We start from the raw sequence: 21,245 nt of genomic DNA, 5'->3' as shown, positions 1-21,245 counted from the left end.
GTACTGATGTCTCTAGTGCCTTTCAGAGAGATTCCTATCCTCCTTGGAAAATAAGTATGCTAAATGTTTTATTTAGTAAGACCATTACTTCTGTGATGCAGAGGTCAAATTAATGGATGAAATAGCTTTGATATCTTTACCCTGCCCATGAAAACAAGCCTCAAATGCCCAAATCCTTATCTTCAAGATGGAAGACACCTCCTACATTCTAGATAGCAAATTAAAAAGCAAAAAAAGCATGAAGTAGTTAAGCATTTTGGTGATGTGAGAAATAAAGAGAGAAAAAAGAATACATGTATGGATAGCAGAAGCAACAGGGACCCATAAAGAGATTAGACCTGTTAGTTTTATGAAAAGGTGGTTGCCAATGAAAAGTAAAACTTAGGAGAGAGCTGCTGCAATGCCGGCCTACATGCCTGGCCCAACAAAATGACCTAGACTGAATACTACTAAGATGAACAATCAATCACAGGCCGTTTGAGAGACCTGGAAAAAATCCAACATGATATTCCTTCTCGGCTTCTCTAAGAGGCGTTAAAGCAGGCTGCATGTTCTTGATGCCATTTAGCACCTTTAGCCAAAAAGCTTAGATGCTGAAAAACCAGCAGCACGCCCACAAAGTAGGAAAAAAAAACACTTCAAAAGGCAAAACCAAAACTACATGTAGAAAATAGCAACTAGTGCAGCTGTTCCAATACCTCCACCCCAACTCACTGAAAGTAAGACACAGTCAGGCATTGAAGTACTTTGTGTTTGAGGCAAATGGCCATGGGGTGATAACTGACTTGCAAAAGGTAACCAATGTTATCAAGCTTTTGAGACCAAGAGAGAAAGTACTACTAATTTAGCAAAGCACCAAAAACACCAGCACCCAGATCTGCTCGAACAGTTCAAGGTGGATGAGTTTCAGTAACAACAACTAAAGTATTATCCTACTTTGACATTACCATCGTGAAATGAAGTATGTCCCATGGGCTAAAATGTTTGCAATAGCTAAACGATTAAGCTAATGTAATATAACTAATATCACAACTTGTAGTAACATTAGTAGGCCAACATTTCATTCTGTGCCCTGTCAACAAAGTATAATGTCAACACTTTAAATAAATACATTTTTAAGCACATGGGATAATAATAATTTTGTTGTGGTATCAAAATGAGTATTGAGAACTGTATAATTCCACGCTTATTGGTTCCACCTACTACATTTGTGTCATGATCTTCCTAGAGCATAGTCATACTACCTTTCTTTGATCAGATGCACAACTGACACCTCCAAATTTATTTCAAAGATATCTTTCTAAAGAGATTTAACCAAATGCATCACTTAGATTTGCTATTTTATGTATTTGCTGTGAGCTGTTCCCATTTCTTTTGTAATATGTACTTTCTAAAATGTTTCACAAAATAATGTGTTAAACAGTGGTGTTTAATTACAATAAATTACATAAGCAATGACATGTTATAATTCACTTTCTGAGACAAGCGTCATCATACCAATCATTATTTTGACATGTTCTGTTGAACACATACTCTTTTCTGTTTTTTCCAGGAAGTGCAGATCGTTATCTTATATTCGGCGTCTAACAAGTTCTCCTGAGGTACTAGTTTGCAATACTTTCTGTTTATTTTCTTTCAGACTGATAAACTGATAAAAGCTATAGGCAGTATGATGTTAATAGTCTTGATAGTACAGCTGTGTTGCTGTACCACTAACCCCATATTCAGGAAGTAGAAAGAAGTGTGAACATAATCAACAGCATCTTCATGAAATGTAATGCTGTGAAATATGTATTAGGTCATTTCTTGCTATGCGATGTTTTTTTAATGTTTACTGATACTGATAATAATAACAATGGTTGTGTGGAAACTGTCAGCAGTGATACTCCTCAAATTTGCACCTAAATGCTTTTTCTGGCGTATGAAGTTATTTCACAGAAATAGAAACACAGGGGAGTCATCAGACTCCTCCAAAAGAACCAAGCAGAGCACCATTTAAAGAAAAAAACCCCACAAACAAAAAGAAAGTTCCGCAAAGCTCTTTGATTCAATGCTATTACAGTGCATTAAAAAAATCTCCATAACTCTTGCGAACCCCATTTAAATATTTTTGCCTTTTCTGGAAAGACAGAGCATCATTTAATTGAGACCTGGAGAACTGCCCAGTTTCAAAAGGTCAGTGCAACCCAGTTGGGTTATTCCTGGTATCCCTCGGTTGCAACCAGCACATTAAAACAGGACAGCTCTCAAGAAAATGTATTTAGAAATCTTTATACTAATAAGAACATTACTCAGTTGTTGTGAAATGAAGCTGTTGCTTAAAAACAAATCACAACTTGCATCAAATAAAGGGGAAGACTAAAAACAACAGTTACACTTCATGTTAAGCTTCCCATGAAATGCAACATTATCTTAATAATTCAACTGGCACTGCAGCCTCTTTCCCAGTGAACTGAATCATAAGGGAATAAGACACAAGAAAACGAGCATACCCACCCCACTGCCTGTACTACAGAGCATGTCTAAGCACATCAATCACACTGTAAGTAGTGGGAAACAAGGCCTGAAGCTGTAAAAGTAGTCTGTATTCTCCCATCTCTCTAAGATGGATGAGAGATGTGTTTAAGCTGCATCAGTGTTTAGCAAAAAAAAGGGGGGTGGGGGGGGGGTCTCAGCACAGAAATAATGCCCTTGTTAACAACTAGACTGGGTAGTTCATGGGACCAGTGAGAGAGCTCTAGGCCAGGCCACTGATCACACTCAAAACTAACATGGTGACAGAGAGTTGCACCATTGTCTGAGCAATGTACTGGAAACTATACAGGACATGTGCCATCTGCCATGTACTAGTATTATTTCTTCAAGTCAAAGTCTAATAAAGAAGAAGCAGAAAACAGGACAACAGTTTGTGTAAAGCATAACAGAAAAATCTTAATGCTAGTGAAAGTTTAGGATCCCCCCCCACTTGAAGGTTTCCAAGAACAAGGGCAGTCCCTTCAGTCTTATTCAATCATCCAATAAAAGCTTGATATTACCTTGTTTCAACAGTGTCGTTTGTCCTGTGCTGATGGCAGCCGGCTACAGATACAGAAACAGCAGCGGCATACAAAGGACAATGTGTGCATGTACTGTAGATGGATAGGAAGGAAAACACTCGATACCAAAACCATACAAAACAATTCTATGACTGTGGTTGCATCTAAAAATAGGACTAAAACTAGCTAATATTGCCGGCTTCTTTTGTTATTTAGGATGTTTTTTTTGGCAGACTTTGAAACCAATTGTGTGGGAAAACAAACCAACTCAGAAATAAGCTCCCACTTCACAGAAATAGAAGGACGCAGTTATCTGGTATGTGTTTTATATCAAACTTAGCATCATAAATACAGTGTCATCCAAAAATGTATTGTACTGGCTCGTCTACTGTAAAACACAGTAAAAACAGGCTCTGTCTGATGTACGTGAACAAATAGAGCCTCGCAGTGCCAATTACACAGTCTAATGAACTTGGAGATGGCCGTGGCCCAAACAATTATCTAAGGTGTGCCTTTTACAACACTAGGGCAATACATAGTGTGTGGTTAGTAGTAGGCTGTGTCAACAGGCTGGATGGCGTACATCAGTCAACATGTTTTTAAATGTGCATGAGCAAACAGTCATGACAAACTATGCTATCCAAGCTAGGGGTTAGAATAGTCTTGTTTACATCTGGTACTATTCAAGGAGTGAAAGAAGAGACAACAGGTTGTGTTTCTTTGACTGTACCTCCTCTGGTTTACCGAATGCTGTAGTACACACACACACACTACACAGCTGCACAAACACTGGCACTGTAGAGCTGCAGCAGACCCTCTGTAATCACCCTGTGTGTCTTTGTGTACATTTTCTAATCTACTACCAGCTTTTATTATGGTCACGTTGTGGAAAAGGGAATTACATCATGTCATCTTTACTTGGTTTAAGCTGAATTGGACACCTTGGCCGGCGTGCCCTCGTTTAATAGCGCTCACACACTAAAAACACCTGTGAGACGGCACGAAAACAAACAGGTGCTTGGTCATTGCCAGTGAAGTAAAGTAAAAACAGGATTCGCTGATCACTTTTACCTGCCATGAAAACTTATTTGTGAAATTTATTAATAATACTAGGCAACAAGGAGTGCTCATACAGTGTTAGCATGATGTAGCTTTGCATTTCACTCATCCTCAGCAACTGTCAATTATAGTAGCCCTCCTACAAAAAAACATATTTATCCTATAACAGTGAAATGAAGGAGGAATGTTTAATACTTTAATTTTTGTGCCGGTTATATGCTGCTTGATTATGGTTTAAAAGAAAAATCTTTCAACAAAAGAACAGTGAGGACGACATTGCAACATGTGGATTAGGAAGGACAATGGTTAAAATGACCGTGACTCTGTGAGTAAATGCCTAAACACTTGTGATTCCAGTTTATGCGAGAGGAGACAAAGCTGGATACACAATGACAACAGAGCCCTGATTATCTAGTCCCAATCAATAGCAGGTCACACATAACAACACATTGTAGGAGCAGGCTGGAGTTTGAGCAAGTGAGGGAATGTGATCGAGATTAAGCTGAAGAATATCACCCGGCCATCTACACAGCATAAAAACACAGTGTAATCTGAATTGTGAAGATTCTTCTTGAAAACTCCAAGAAAACAAAACAATGAGATAATCAATCTGCAAGAAAGGAGAAAGATAATCCACTAAAAGTAAGTTTGTCTTGTCTGTGCTTAAAAGGTACCATTTATCTGTATTTATCTATACGACATCCGTTTATATAATCTTACATAAGCCGCAAATGGTTCTTTGGAAGCTGTAGAGTTCACATAGGGTTCTACATTGGCTCTGAGTAAGATGTTAAGCAGACAAAGTTTATAAAAGACATTCTGGAGCACTTGCAATAAATTCAGGTTACAAACAAAATGTGCCAACAGTATGCATCGTTAGCCGCTACATTTACTGAGTGGAGAAGAGTGGGACGCAGCTTTGTCCCGGCCTTGTGCCCAGTAAGGTAAACATGAAAAAATGTTAAACAGAAGAGTTTCTGCGAATATAAACTACTGGGGAATATAGCAAATGCATTAGAGCACTCCTGCAATTTAAATCAAACCACTCTGGTTTCCCAATAGTCAAAACACTAGCCTTGGAAGGACAGCAGCTGGAATACATAACACATAAAGATAAGACCTAAACATGCCCATAAATTCTCGTGAGTTAATAAAAAAGGTCAGAGGTGAGCTAGAGGCTGCAAATACAAACTAGGTCCTCTGAACACAACTTCATATGCAGAGTAGAGCCTCATACCTTTGAGCTTTCATAACATTTTAGCAAATAGGATTCCAAATACCACGCCATCACATCACTATGACAGACAGCCTCATCGCACAGGTGTGACGATGATCAAGAGGGATGCAACATTTGGTACCTACTGCTCTCATTCACTCGCTTCACGGGGGCGATGATCTGCAAAATCTGCAACACAGCCTTTGAAAAACAACCTCTAAAAAGCTCTCAGTAGATATAATCAGCTTCAATTGATGGTTGAACAGTTGCATCATTATGAAAATGAGTAATCGCTCGCCATGTCTCCGTATCAGAAAAAGGCTGGGCTTATTTAGATGAGCCCACCCTGACAGTTTAACTAACGGGAAGCATTATCTTTAATCAGAACTCTTTGTGTTGCTTCCTCTGCCATCTGCGTCAGCTTGTACACATCTACGCGAATGTGCTGTGAACATCTCCTGATCTTTCTAATTCCTTGCAAGGTGGTTTTATATGTCTTATTTATAGTGAATTAGACACCTCTGGAGTGGAAGTGGTCCTAGAGCAGAAACATTTACATACAAGGAGAAAATCTGACCACAGCGAGGTTTTTGTTGGAGAATCACTCAAATGGATTTGCAAGCTACATGTCTATGAGGCCATGTGCATCACTGAAGTCAGCCACTGAATGTTTTGTGTACACCACATAGTAGATATATTTTTTCTTTGTTTTGTTTGAGAATAAGATGATCAAATAAATTAGCATTTTAATTTCATGATGCTGCTTTTTAATGACCAAGAAAAAATTTACATTTTTACAAGTTTTACAAGTTCTTTTATTATTTTTATGTGCTCATGGTCCAGCTCACAACTGACTTCTTTTGCCTTAATGGTAGAAATTTCTTTTTGGATGAATCAAAAACATATAGCCACTTTGCCATGTTGCTATAATTTGTGGTGTGAAATAGCGTTTGGATTTTTAAATTCGGGAGAATCAACCTTTACGACTGGACAAAACCTGAATATGAACTTTACTTCATATTCAGGTTTTGCAGCAGACAGATGATTTGCAAAATATCATTAATTAAGCCATAATTTAAAGAGACACCAATGTAGTACATTTAATAAGTGGCACATTTAATGAACATTTTACAACTTAAAATGAATAAATGTAGTTGTTAAATTAGATTTACAAGGCACCAATTCCCAACATCCCAGCTAACTTTACATTATTAGGTAAACCTCTCCTCCTCAATATTACACAGAGAAAATCAATGAGTCCTTCTGAGCAAGCACAATGACTGTGGGGAGAACATTTTCCTCTCACATGAAGAGACCTCCAGCAGAGCCAGACCCAGAGAGGTGGCCCTCTGCCTGGACACGTTGGGAAAGTGAAGAGAGAAAAGAAAAGCACAGAGAGATGAAAACAGACAAAAATAAAATAAACACTTGGCAGGTTTCTGGGTCCAGCAATAGCAAATCAGGGACAGACCTGATCCAGAGCTATCAATGACTATATTAAAAGACATATACTATTTAAAGTTAGGTGCTAAATACTTAACATTTGCTTTATCATCTTGACTTGTGCCAGAAATAATCATGGTGAAGATAATATACAACGTTCCAGTGACATAAAAGTTACTGACATGATGAAAGAGTTTCTATTTATAGGGTTTAGAATGACAACATTCAAATCTCTAACACTGTAAAGATCCTCACTATAAGAGCATCTTTCCATATCAGAATCAGAATCAGAATACTTTATTAATCCCTAAGGAAATGATGTGGTTGCTCCAGTAACAGACTGAACAGAATTACATAATACAATATATTACAAAGTTACAAAAATAAGAAATAGCTCTAATATATACTAATAGCTCAATTATAAATATGCATAATATTAAAGAAATTATATATATATATATATATATGTAGAAAACTGTAAAACTGTTAATTTCACTGTAGATGATGTGCAAAAAGGGTGTAACTATTGCAGTGTGCACTGTGCATTAGATGGAGGCGTTGTACAGGGAGATAGCTACTGGCAGGAATGATTTCCTGTGTCGTTTAGTGGTGCATTTAGGTAATCTCCGTCTCTCACTGAACATGCTCCTGTGACTGGACAGCACGCCATAGAGTCATCATGGACGTCATATCATTATCCACGTCGTCTTTTGTGTAAGCATGAACAAGAAACGGAACCAGTGGGAACCAAACACATGTTTTCAGCAACACTGAGATAACAAATAAATACAATTTCTGGATTTTTCAACAAAATGCCAAACTAAAGATAATAAGAGGAGATATTCAGAATTAACTGCCCCATCAAAAACAAAACAGAACGAGCTCAGGGACGGGGTATCGACCAAGCCTCCAGATTCCAAGATCTCAATCCGATCGAGCATCAGCTAATGCACCTGAACAGGCCCAAACTGTGGAAGCCCCAAAACATAACCGGCAGTCAATGTCCCTGCGCCAGACACCACAGGGTATTCCCAGAAGACACATGTCCATGTCTCAACTGATTAAAGCTTTTTTTGGCAGCATGAAGGAGACCTAGAAAATATTAGGCATCAGGTTTTAATGGTAGCTGTGGTGTAGTGCCCTAGAAGTCTATATTTATACACTGGTTACAAACATTACTCATTAGTTTATTCTTATCTAAACTCAGTTGTTGGAAATTTCAGTTCCCATAACTGGCATGCAATGACTCATCCGTGTCTAGATGTTCGTATGAAAGGAATGCCTAAGTGAGGTGCAGTTGTAGCGATGATGATGTAAAAGCCCAAGCTTAATTGATTTATTCACATATTAATCTTTTGTCTTTCTGTCTTTAACTCTTTTAGCATGTGACCTAGAATGATGTGAAAACCATCTATTATTAAAAAAGCATTATTATCAATAAAACGTGTTAAACTCCTCCATACAAGTAGCCAGAATTAGAACACATGTGATCTTATCATTTCATGGAAAAATACATAAATATAAGACAAAACACTTGTTTTTTCCAGTGTATTACAATGTCCTGAAGCAAAATATTTACCAATGCCATATACAGAAACGTATGCATGCTTGTCACTGTTTTCATTATGACTGCCACAACCACCTGCACCACAACCTCAACCAAAAGTCACTTTGTTTTTACATTTCCAACTCCTACAAAGTACTGCTGAAAGGCACTCACATAAAACAGAGACACAAGAGTCTGTGTTTTGGCATATTTAAAGCATTTACTACACTTACATTTCATGGTATAAACACATAACAACTCCTACGAAACTTTCTTAACTGGTAACACGGTTTGGCCAGTGCCCTCCCACCGTTTTTCCACACATGGGTGCATTCCTCGAAGCTCATTCGAACTATCAACCACACTAATTTCTCGAAGATATTTCATATTGAAATTTCAGCGAACAACACCTTTAAGATCCCAGAGTCTGATGAACATCCAAAGAAGTGTGATAATATCAAAAACAAGCTGCTGTTATTAAAAAAAAAAGCAAAAAAAAAAAAAAAAAAGCAACCACCTACTTATTTGCTTGCTGACTCAAATGTATGCTAGAAATACACATTTTCCCATCCTACCTTAATCTCAGTTTGTGGTATTGATAATCAGATCATTTTACTGAATGTTAAAAATATTCTAACTTGTGGGCGTAACTCGAATTATACTTAGATGTATGCCTCCGTTTGCTGGTGACTGCAGCATGACAGCTCACTTGCTTCAGGAGGACGATCTAATGATAGTCATATGACATCTACGTTTGAACTAATCGCGTGATTTGTGTCAATTATTCTACATTTGGATTTAATCAGTACAGAAACTAGATTCCTCTAAATGGAGAAAAAACTCCACACGTGGGTGAACATGAAACTAACCAGCATAAAGTTTATGCATGCACAACTTGCAGATGACGTCAGCGCATTTTTTTCCTAGACTGCTTTTACCACTTAGGTCAAAAATGAAAACAGAATAACCACGGGAGTTGTTTAAGTCAGCTGTTTATGATGAAAGTTGTTGTAGTCTGACGCATTTTTATTTGAAGCACCATTATATTAAACCATGTGCGCTTTCTTAAATGTCATCAAAAAAGCATAAACGATCTCACTGCTAGTCCAAATCACAAAAGGAAAAAAAATCAATAGGCTCTAATTTCCTTCAGAAGGACACTATTTTAAGCTCAGCTCTTAATGCTTTCATAAATAGAAACGCATTTATGTACGACTCACCAATTTAATTACTATTCCTGTCATGGGACTTTTCGCAATACTTCCTGCAGGTACCATCCAAAGGAAGTCTGGCATCTGCTATTGGTAGAATTACATTTCGCATCAAAAACACAACGAGCTCATGGCAAAGCAGAGTATGGCATAACAAAGTTTCAAATCAGACCATGAAAAAATAAATACATATTTATAATCTGCATTCAGTTCATTTCGTGGACTGCCAATATACTGCTGAAAGAACACCAGACAAAATATATAAAAGAATAATCAGTATAACCCACCAAGCAAAACCAAAAATAATAAACAGATTATAAAGCAACAAAAAAAGTCAAAGGTCAAACACAAGAATCCTTTTAAGTGAACATATCTAAGGATTTTAGCAAAAAATAAAAGAATCTCAATAGTGTCACTTAAAGCCACCCCAGTGTTGTGGGGGAAAAGGCCCACAGATGAGATGGAACAAGGAAAATGTCTGTGGAGTGCTGGTTGTCTGTCAAAGCAGGAACTGGGAGGTGTTTGGAGTTGACCTCTAAGGGCAAGGACTTCCCAAAGCCCCTCTGCAAAACAACAGCAGACCCGGCAGCTGACAGTGGGACACAGCCTGCTGCTCTGCTATGCCTGCCTTCAAACCTCACTGACTCCCCTCATCTCTCTTCCTCTCTTCTCCAGCGTGCCATCCACAAGGGAAAGAGTGCACAGCCTTTTAAAAGGGCAGGAGGGAGAAAGAAGACGCAAAAGATATCACCTTGCCGATATGATCTGTCTGGAATGTAGCAGCGCTTTACTGTATTTGAACAAACATGTCTGTGATGTCAGATACAACAACGGACAGATGGGGAGAGTTTAGCAAACAGCAGCTTGATCAACCGGCGAGCAAGAAAGACAGTTTTTAATGTATGCAGTGTGAGTCACACTGTGCGTGATTAATATAGATAACTTATCGTGACACATGTCAATACTGAAAGTATCTATTTCGGAAGAAACTAATGAGGAAGAAGCCAAAAAAGATTTTTTTCTTCTTTACAACAAGCCAAGAAAAACTAGTGCAAACTTTAGTGTTATTATTTGCAATATATTGATTTTATAATGGGAAGATTGTTTAGTAGACAGCAGCGACACGTAGAAGATTGTTTGCAGCTTCATATAGCAGACATGATTAAGCTCACTGTCTGACCACGAATGATGAGTAAAAATTACCTCAGCCGAACTATGCAAGAGGAACTGGGAACACACTGGATTCGTCAGTTGTTTTCATGTTCTTTCTGCTTATTCTGGACGTTGTTCAAAAAAAGCAGCTGGGCCACTCCCACCCCCAGCATTAAAACACTGCCCACCTCTGGAACCTCAATCAGCCCCAAAGAGGAGATAAACTCCAACCAAGTGATTTACATTTAGACCATGACTTTTTTTGGTGGGAAAGAAGTGAAAATTAACCACACGCCTGCAAAGCCACTGTCACATGTTTGAGATGGGCTGCATTTGTGGAGTGAGGAGCTGTTGTACAGTAAGTAAGTCACTGTGGCGAGTGATTCACATATACAATTAGAAAACCTTAAACTATGACTCGTCATTACATTGCATAAACATGCTGTCTCCTGTCTTCTCCACTAGTTGCATCCACGCTTTAACTGGCAGTGTTTTGCTTTGCACATGATTTGCATGTCAGGCCTGCAGTGGTAGTACCAGTTTTTACTCTCGCCCTACACTCGAGCAGATTCTACAGCGAGCTATGTGGCATATTTTCAGAAATCATCTGTGGAAGGTCGCGGGAGACGATAAATACAATGACCAACTATTTCATCAGCTAACTACTGATTAACAAACACAGGCCTCAGCTGGTTTGGGAAGGGCACGGTGGTACAAATGGTTGAATATTGACAGGGAAATTGTTGTTAAGGATTAAGATATATTTTCATAAATAATCCCCTCTGATTGGCATGACTGAACTGAACATTTTAACATACATGGCAGTTACAGCTCTAAAACAACACATTCCTTACACCTCTACTACTGACCGATCAAAGCTGCTACCATGTTCTCAAACACAGCACACCTTCAGGAATGTCTGGAGTATTGTATCTGAAAATATCCCGCTACATTCACGTAATTGCATCAGATGACAGCAATACTGGTAAATAAATGGCCCTGATTGTCCATATAGCCTGACTTTAAGTGGAAGGAATGTCAGATGGACAGATGATCGCATTCACAAGTCTGCCTGTTCTGGACACTCCATCTCATGACTCTGTTTTCTGGCTGAAACAGTGTTTGTGTAGTTGTTTATAGGTTATTTTTCAGGGTGAGAAGCAGTGTGAGAAGGGCTCCGAGGCTGCTCCCTGCTTTCTTGCTTGCAGTCCATTATGTGGGCTCTATCTTGCCTTGGGAGTTTTTTTTCTCTCTGGTTGTTTATATAGTACTGTAACCAAGCAAATTTTTTTCCTCTGTAGTATTGCAGCTGCTGTTCCATACTGTGGATGGTGGTCTCTGTGTAAACATTAGCCAGCTTTAAGTGGAAGACAATGAGGAAATGACAGGACAGCATCTGAAGACATTCAAGGATGGATTTCCAGATGAAACAGAGAGATGACATCATGGCAAAATCAGCTAGCAGGAACACGGAGAGGCCTGGTAACGCTACACCATACAAAAACAGTGGACAGCTGTATTTATAGGAGATTGTCTCATGGCTCTATCTGCCTTCATAAATCCTATTATCTGATTTGTAGCCATTCCCCTGCCTAGCATCCAGCAAGAGACCAGCAGCTTTGGCTTATATAGACTTATCAAAGCACTCAAGTGTTGTGACATTAGTTGACTTGGCTAGGATGAAAACTGGTCACATCAGTTGTTGATTAGACATTACCTCATCATATTTGGATAAAACCAAACGACAGTTTGCGTGCATCTCAGCTCTTTAGCCAAAATTATAGACAGCTGTCATCTATTGCACAGGCTTACCTCCATGTTATTATCATACATCCCAGCGGGTGGCCTTTCATGTAAAATCTGCTGTCTTTTCATGCTTTTAGTGGACTCCACATCAAAATTAGGACTACAAGACTAAAGCACAATTTCCATCACCATTTCCTACTAAATGATGTTAGTTTAATAAAATATTGCAAATTGCCTGCTGTTCACAATACAGAAGCAGTTAAGTGAGGGTTTAACATCAAGTGGACCTTGATGGGATAGTTCAGTAAATCCTGCATAGAATCAATAATGTAATGCTCAGTATCCTCTTGTTTTGGTTTGTCTATATCTATGTTAGATGCACACACACACACACACACACACACACACACACACACACACACAACTGTACAGTCAGAAAGAGTGAAAAGATCACAGGAAACACAGAATACTGTCTCATCTGTGGGACATGAAGGTTTTAAAACGTTGCCCTTTACACGCTCTGTATTCACTGTTCTGCCTTCAGGCTTACTCTATAGACCACCAAAGATCAGTAATCATTACAAACATTCGTTTGTTCACTGTGCAATCGGATTAAACCCAGAAAATCTTTTTGAATTTATTGTCATTTGTTGTTGTTGTAGATTAGTCGTTTCTTTTATTATGCGGGCGTGATGCTGTAACTAAACTGTCTTTATGAGATCTTTACGAGTTAGAAAAAGGATGCACCGGCTACAAGTAAACTATACGAGTTTGACAGCAGTTAATATCAAATGACATGAACACAAAGAGTCACTTTGGCAGAGTGAGAAAGCAGACAAATCGGGTAACTTCTGTACCGATCAAACTTCTAAACGTAGACAAACTAAACGGAAGTGCATTCACTTACATATCTTCTGAGTTTTTTCTCCGGTGGTGATTTTCTCAGCCAGCCTTGGAAGATGATTTCTCCGCCGCTCATGTTTGTCAGTGTCTGCTGTTTCTTCTCGCTCTGAAACTGCGGTTTGCCACTAGTACATGATGGCTCCTTAGGGCTTGCCTGTTCAAAGTGCTGTCGGGGTTTGGCTCTCCCTGCTGCTGTCTGCTCCCCCCATTTGATAAAAATCAAAGTAGTGATGGTCGGAGATTTAGATAGTCGCTTCAAATGGTACCGTGTGAAACAAGAGGTGTGCAAAACGGTGCGATTCTGCTCTTAGGCAATTACGCACAACCGGCTGACGAGGAGCCGCGGCCAAACTCAACTGATGCAGGGTGAGGAAGTATCATAGGGTGTCTGCAGTTTGTTTTCCTTAGATACCACGCCCACCGTGAATAGAGGGATGGGCTGCACTGGGATGAACAGGATGGGGGAAGATCTGCTACTAAACAGCTCCCCAAGCGACTCCAGATAAAACAAAATCCATTTGACTCTAACACAAGCAGATCTAGAAGCGATTCTCTATTATTGCAAACCCCGTACATTATTTTTCTCTAAATAATTCAAACAAATGTGTTATATGAGCCCGTAATGTGATCCAAGTATAGTTAGATATTATGACAGACAGAAGGCAGTTTCTTAACTTTCTGCGTTTTGGAAAAACAGATAATATGGATCCAGGCAACAAATTCAACTTGGCAAAAAATTGGAATTTTCACACTAGTTGAAATGGGAAAAGGCACCATCTGGTGGGATGTTAACATCTTGCTCTTAAAACCAACCTTGTTTGAAAAGTGAACCAGAAAATTAAAGTAACCAAGTAACAGTTCCCTAGGAAATATTAGGAAGTATTGCTCACGTCATCAAGTATTCCTTGAAAACTAAAATATATCAATTCAAATTCCTGCAATGAGTAATTCCCATTATAGAAGCAGACACAGAAATAAACAAAATTAAAACAATCCTGAATATTACATTTATTTAATGTTTCCCAGACATACATAATTTTTTTAACATATCCAAAATGCTTGAATTGTTTTTTCACAGAAGACAAGAATGAGAAAATCTTGGGAAAGGAATGACATCTTTTATGTTGTCGACACCAAGAATGCATTGCAAATATCGCTCAAATCCCAGTCCGAAGCCGCCATGAGGGACAGAGCCAAAACGCCTCAAGTCCAGATACCTGCAAAATTCACAAATGTTTTTAGACTTCTTTTAATGTCCACTAAAATATCATAAATATACAGATTTTTTTTTACTATTATTACTTTACCAACTATAGACGTCTTCCAAGCCAGCCCTGGAAAAAAGTACAATAATTGACATGAGATCAAGTTCTACAATAAATGCATGATTTCAATGGTTTTTGTCCACTGCTGCATGAAAGTGCCACACAAATGCTCCACATTTTGCACAGTACAATATTTTCTTTTTTTGGTTACAAACATCTAAATTCATTTATATAAATTACAGGAGATGTGATTAAAAAGTTACAAGACTCCACCCATGAAAATAGAAAAACAACATTTATGTAAAGCTGTCTGAATTCACCCATCAAGGTCACCTTCTTGTTAAACTCTGGACCACTTGCAGCACTGCTTCTAATTTTATTTTGCTCCCGAGATGTCCTGTTCTGACCAACTGCACACCTGAATTTTCAACATGAACCTTAAACTTGTGCAAACATCAACTTCCGTGACACAATATTTATGCCAAGTATTCTCATTTGTAATGGTAGCTAGATCTCTGGGTGAGACCCAGCGACACACAGGAGATTTTAGCGGATGTGCATGCAGTGTCGATGTCTGAAAATGATCTATTAGGTCAGGAGTGCGAGAGCAGGCAAGGTGTTTTTTGATTTATTTATTTATTTTAATTCATGTGCGAGTTGAATTCCTCCCCCAGGGTCAGAATAGCAATGCAGAGTTCTACAGTAACATCCTGAGACATCTGAGAGAGGAAATCCAGCTAAAATTACTTCAACTTCAATGCCATAATGTACCTTCACATAGTGCAATGAAACATTTTGTTTGGCCACAGAAACGCAGGTGCAGCGATATTCGTTCACCTCTACTTGCCAGATTTGCCCCTCTGCAACTTTGTTCTCTTCCCAAAAATGAAATTCAAGTTAAAAGGTCACCATTTACCATATCAAGGGAGATCTTTTAAAAAAAAGCAGCCGGGCTGCACAGACACAACGTTGAACAGGAGATCAATCAAATTTAGATCAGGTATGGTATCTTGATTTTTATGGGCAGAGTCATATAACTTTATGATCAAACTTCAGAAATAGCATGCAATAAAAGTTTCCTTTCAGTGTAATATCTTTAATGGGCAGTGAGGTAAAACACTAAGCCATGCAAACTAGATGCTAACCCATCTAGTCTGATACAACAAGATGTGTCAGAGATGAGGGAGGGGTGGGGTTGGGGGGATAGAGCATTTTCTTTATTTTAATCAGCCTCCGCAAGACTTAAACTGCACCAGCTGGCCCAGAGTCTCACAGGCAGGATTATGACTGCTCTGAATGCATTCAAGAAAAATTCTAAAGCAATTGAGGATAAATTGAAAAATGTAGTCTAAATCTTTTAGCATAAGCCTTCCTATACTCGTGGAGTATGAATTCTTACTCTTCCAGCCGAGCACTCAGCAGATTCAGCCTCTCCTCTCTTAGGGAGCCCCCACAGAGCTCTCCAACTCCTGGCACAAGAAGGTCCACCGCAGCTGCCTGCACAACAGTCAAAATCAGCTCAGATATGCAAATTACTGACATACCCTAACTGACATTACAAAGAAGGAAATGAGAGGTTACATCATTCATTCACCCTGTTATACAGTATAACTGACTCTTACTGTACGCTCAGGATGATCCTGGTTGTCTCTTGCATAAAAAGGCTTCAGATCATAAGGATAATCAGTGACAAAGACTGGAATGTTGCCACAATGTTTCACCAGGTACTTCTCGTGTTCTGTCTTAAGGTCACAGCCCCACTGTACAAAAAGAAGAGCCATGTGGAATAAACTTGTTGTTAGCAAGCAGAGGGTAGAGGAATAGATCTAGTTTGCAATATCACCATAAAAATGTAATCATTGCCACTCACATCTGTTGGGAAGGCAAATCTCTCTGAACTGCGGCGCAGGATGTCTATAGCTTCTCTGTAGGTAATCCTTAGAAAAGACATCAAATATTCCTTCAACTTTTGTCTCCACATTATTTATGTGATCCACTTTTAAATGTGATATACAGAAAAGGAAGAGACTTACACAGGAAAGCTATTCTTTAGCATAGCATCTACAGTGTCCTTGAGATATATGAATGCAAGAGGAAACACGTAAGTTGAGCTAATAATGAAGTCAGACACAGTCATGGCTGGAACCAGGTTATGTCCCCAAGTGTCCTTCAGGACTTACCCTGTGCCCAGGAGTCACATGCTTGTGAAACAAATCCACATCCTCCACACAGTGAGCCAATACATGCTCTGTGGCAAATCTGAACATGTCCTCCATAACCTAAGGAGCAGGCCAAGTTTAATAATTAAAGCTTTCCCAGGCAACTGTGTACAAGGGCAACTTTAAAAGTCACATGGGGAATTTGCAAAATTTGAAGTTCAGTACACAGAAATTATATGATGACATCAGTTCAGTTTATTTTAGATGCTTTTCTAATCTTACTGATCACACAGAGCACTTAATACTACAAGCCACAATTAACCACACATTCATACAGCGGTTTATTCTATACCTTTTTAACACTTTATTTACCTTAAATCACAACCACTAACCTAGCAAGCATGTCTTTAGACTTTGGCCTAATATGGGATGCAAACTTTAAAACAAAAACTGACAAACAGAACAGCAGACATCTGTGAATTTGAAATAATGGAAGTCTGAATTAATCTATAACCAGTACAGAAATATGTAGTATAGAATAAAAAGTTAACAGGCTGAAACATGTTATCCTATGTCCTGTTTCACTGACAAATAGCATTTTGTATCTGAGGTTGAATACAGGTCAAATATGACAAAGCTAACCTTAGTGAGATCCTCTAAGGACTGTGTGAAGGAGATCTCTGCCTCTACCATGTAAAACTCAGCCAGGTGGCGTCTGCTTTGGGAGTTCTCTGCACGGAAAGTTGGCCCAAATGTGTAGGCTTTAGAAAAAGCCCTACAAGAGTATGAGTTATAAGCAGAAACATACTTTAGTGTACATCGCTGTATACAAGTGATATGACTATGTAAACTTTAGAATGTGGAGAAATTGATTTACATAAGTAAAATGAGGGTAAAAAAACAATACAATTAAGCACTTAACATCCAATAGTTATGTGACAACAACGTAAAGCAAGTTGATTTCTCCTGTAATTTGTCAACTTTCTGTAGTTTACCTCACCCTGACACCACTTCCAAATGAAGTTGTCCAGACACAGTCAAGTAGGCTGGTACAGAGAAAAAGTTCTCTCCATCTGCATGATCTGGGCCTGATGGCTGTGGTAAAAGCGGGGATTTCAAGTTTTCAAACAGTGTCATAATTCTGCTCAGACTAAAGCACGAGGCTTTAACTTAAAAAAAACAGTGCTGTTAGTGTGTTTAGATGCTCACCTCAACCTGAAAGAGCTCCCCTGCCCCTTCGCAGTCATTTGACGTGATGATTGGAGTGTTAATCTCTACAAAGCCATTGTCCTGGAGGAAAAAAGGTAAACAATAAAAACAAAACCTCTTGCTCCTCATTTTTTAAGAAACTCCTCTCCTGATGTTCTCACCTTGAAATATGAGTGAATTGCTGCAGTGGCCTCACTTCGTATCCTCAACAGGGAGCTAAAAGCATTTGTTCTGCACCTGAGATGAGGAAATTGGCGAATATACTCAAGGCCATGCCGCTCTTTGATTTTAAAGGGAAAATCCTTAAAAAGAAGAATATAAAACAAAATACAATAAAACCATGATTCCTATAGCAATCATATAAACAGTTACAAAATGTGTATGAGACATTTGTTCTTACCACAGGGTTACATTCTCCAACTACATTGATTTGCTTAGCATCAAGTTCAACTGGTTGTTTTTGGTGTGGACTTTTCTTAAGAATGCCCGTGACTTCAACGGCACTACCAAATGTGAGCAACCTAAATTTGTGAGAAAAACAAAAGAATATTCTAAGCATGCACTTTTCATGTCAGAAACTGTGTGGCAGGAGGATTGTCTATAGGGAGTAATGCCGAAATGCTTACGGATCATTCAGCTCTGAACTTGCGATAACCTGCAATGACTGCAAGGAGCTCCCGTCATTCACATGGAGAAAGACATTGGCTTTCTGAGCTCTAACCGAGCGAACCCATCCCTAAAACAAAGACACAGAACAAACTACACTCAGCTATTCCATCTGGTAAAACAAAATGTGCACATTTTGCTTACATAATCAGGATGTTGGTAATTTGAGAACTCACTGCTTGTTCTTTCTCAACATGGCACATAAATGCATAGAATGTGGTACGATATTATTTGAAAGTAAGTGAGAAAGTGCAGCATTAGGCATCAGGGTATGGGTGTTGTGATGTACCGGTACTAACAATAACCATAATCGTTTCAAATGGAATTCTGAGATCATCAAATTGAATAATGAATTAATAATATTGCACTTAAGGAGATTATTTAAGGATTTTGTTTACATCCAATATGTGGAAGTGACCTTGGGCAACATATTGTAAAAAGAAAACCCTCTATGAATGTGTGAGTGGTCAATAAAACTAGAAAGATGCTACAAAAAAGCAGCTCATTTATGTTTATACAGTTATTTTTATGGACTCTTTCTCTCCACCTAATAATACACTTGCTTTGAGTGTAACTTAGAGGCAAAACAAGATGTTTTACTACAGTCGCATAACGGCATAGTGAAAATATGATAATGTGGTGATATAACAAATTTTCAGCTAGTGATGGCTGGGAGTCAGCAAAAAATTATTTAGAGTTAGCAGTGGTTAACTTTTACAAATGCCAGTTTAGTTTGTCGCTAACTAAGCTCCACGCATGCACTCAGGCAAATTAGCATAAAGTGGTTTTTACAAAAATTGTTATTTACTTACTATTTACAAGTTTCAGCAGGATTTGCATAAGGCTTAAGATTTTTTCAGCAGATTCTTAGCAATCACATATAACAAGCCACCATTGTTGTGAGTTTAGCTGCAAATGAGCTGAAGTTCCTGCGGCAGGTTTGATCGCACAAATAAGCGCAGTTACCAGAAAATACTAACCAATAAACAGAACTTACCTGAACTTTAATGTTAGATCCCAATTCTGCCCCAGACAGAGCTTGGGACACTCTTAGTTTAGTTGGTGTATTCTTACAATAATGTCGAATACCTGCCGCTATTCCCCGAGATACTGAGGTGGCTGATGCAAAAGAAAGGACTTTAGCTGCCGACTGCAACATTGTAACAAATGCTGTTGTTTCCGACGCAGAACCCGCTAAAAGCACAACATGCTACAATCACAATCTGAAGACTTGGAAGACAATATATTTAACAGTTTTATTATATGCACCGCATTTTGTCTGGAGTTGACTGTCAGATTTCACGTTGTCTGAGAGTGAATGCAACGCTTCCTGTTTAGGTCTTTCACCATTCGTCCAATCCAGTCACGTGGTTTATTAAAATCCAATCAGATTTCTGTTTCTTGCTGCAGGGAGTTGTAGTGTTATTTAAAGACGAACCTATAAAAAATACCCAGGAGGGTCGGGATTATTTTTTTTTTTCACAGTCATTTTTATTAACATTTGATTTTTTTTTATTAACAGTATAATTTACATTGTTTAGTCGTATTTATTTATTTATTTATTTATTTTCTAACAGGGGAAATCATAAAACATGAAAATACTATACACTGTTCAAAGGTTTGTAAGAACCTTTGCTGTAATGCCCTTCTTACTCCCTATATCAGTAATGACAATGCGTAGATGGATTTTGTGATCTTGGATGTAAAAATGTGTCAAATGTCCCATTACCTGCTGGAAAAAAAGAAGGGGAAAAAAACATCTCTTCGGGTAGATTGGGGTGAAGAGTTCATGCAAATGTCAGTCAACCCCGCTAACTTCCAAAATTTCCAAAACATTTTCGGCTGTAAAGCGAACACATGTGGAGTGAGTCAGGAGTGTAACGAAGCAAGCCGAACACCTATCACAGCCACGTGGAAATGTTCTTTAATCTTTCGTGATGTATCTGCCGTCAGTGTGGGGTTCATTTGCGCGTAAACCTCGTTAATTCAATACCCACAACGACACTGGGTCTCTTCCCACCATTTGCTGCTGGAGTAAATCAGATCACGCCAGCAATATAATAAGATGCCATGGACTATTATTCACCTGGTCTCGCCTGTCAGCTTTGGAGCCCCTGACCAGAGCCGGGTGTCTCCACCTCCGGCTGCTTATGACATATCATCATTAAACTCAACATGATACATTTGAAACGTTAGCAAGGTCATTGATATTAATTATCTCCAGCCTGGATGGAGCAGTTATGTACATGGCCTTATTTTAACAGGAAGCAGAACAATTCTATTTTTTTGATTAATTGACAAAAAGCATGTAAAATGCTTCTTTTTTTTTTGTCATTTTTGGCATCGACTCTGGGTTTGAAACCCGGTGAAAATCCGCCCCTCTCAATACACCAAAATTAACTGTATGAACTGTATGTATCCTCCTGTCAGAATAATGAACTGGTCCCCGTTTAGTGTAATGTCGCGCAATATCTTACTCTACCACAAGGTAGTGCTGTAGCTCTATGATATTTTCTTCTCCCTTTAAAAATCCCCACCTAGTGTAGATTTATTCATTTACCCCCGAGTTGCTTCCAATATATTATTCATTTGCAGCTCCGAGCCCTACTGAAATGAAAGCAAGCTGGCATTGTTA

At 38.7% G+C, this 21,245-nt stretch overlaps 2 protein-coding genes across 4 annotated transcripts in view; both read right to left on the bottom strand.

Moving 5' to 3' along the window:
• The window catches only part of gab2 (GRB2-associated binding protein 2), a 34,613-nt gene extending 20,900 nt beyond the window's left edge, over positions 1–13,713 (bottom strand). For 2 of the 3 annotated variants that reach the window (XM_005455067.4, XM_025898116.1), the window contains exon 1: positions 13,316–13,712. In XM_005455067.4, the coding sequence (XP_005455124.1) occupies positions 13,316–13,387 (72 nt within the window). In that variant the 5' untranslated portion in view covers positions 13,388–13,712. Of the gene's footprint in view, positions 1–13,315 lie in introns of all 3 variants that reach the window. The other variant, XM_005455068.4, reaches the window with a different exon arrangement.
• Positions 13,714–14,295: 582 nt separating this feature from the next.
• On the bottom strand, positions 14,296–19,951 carry nars2 (asparaginyl-tRNA synthetase 2, mitochondrial). The gene is made up of 14 exons (XM_003450158.4): positions 19,608–19,951; positions 18,571–18,680; positions 18,345–18,465; positions 18,106–18,246; positions 17,945–18,025; positions 17,736–17,830; positions 17,378–17,510; positions 16,757–16,855; positions 16,610–16,647; positions 16,447–16,513; positions 16,199–16,336; positions 15,976–16,073; positions 14,619–14,645; positions 14,296–14,528 (listed from the first exon to the last, which is right to left on the bottom strand). The coding sequence occupies exons 1-14, from the start codon at positions 19,767–19,769 to the stop codon at positions 14,384–14,386; spliced, it is 1,455 nt and encodes a 484-aa protein (XP_003450206.1). The 5' UTR covers positions 19,770–19,951; the 3' UTR covers positions 14,296–14,383.
• Between the last annotated feature and the right edge of the window lie 1,294 nt (positions 19,952–21,245).

The sequence above is a fragment of the Oreochromis niloticus genome, linkage group LG14, assembly GCF_001858045.2.
Source record: "Oreochromis niloticus isolate F11D_XX linkage group LG14, O_niloticus_UMD_NMBU, whole genome shotgun sequence".
NCBI classification, from domain to species: Eukaryota; Metazoa; Chordata; class Actinopteri; order Cichliformes; family Cichlidae; genus Oreochromis; species Oreochromis niloticus.
This window is presented reverse-complemented; position numbering and strand designations above follow the sequence as displayed.

Coding starts and splice junctions, on each gene's coding strand:
- nars2 (XM_003450158.4), bottom strand. CDS start 19,769: ATGTTGCAGTCGGCAGCTAAAGTCCTTTCTTTTGCATCAGCCACCTCA. Junction 16,648..16,756: donor ATGTGACTCCTGGGCACAGG/GTAAGTCCTGAA, acceptor ATATATCTCAAG/GACACTGTAGATGCTATGCT. Junction 16,074..16,198: donor AGGATCATCCTGAGCGTACA/GTAAGAGTCAGT, acceptor ACTGTTGTGCAG/GCAGCTGCGGTGGACCTTCT.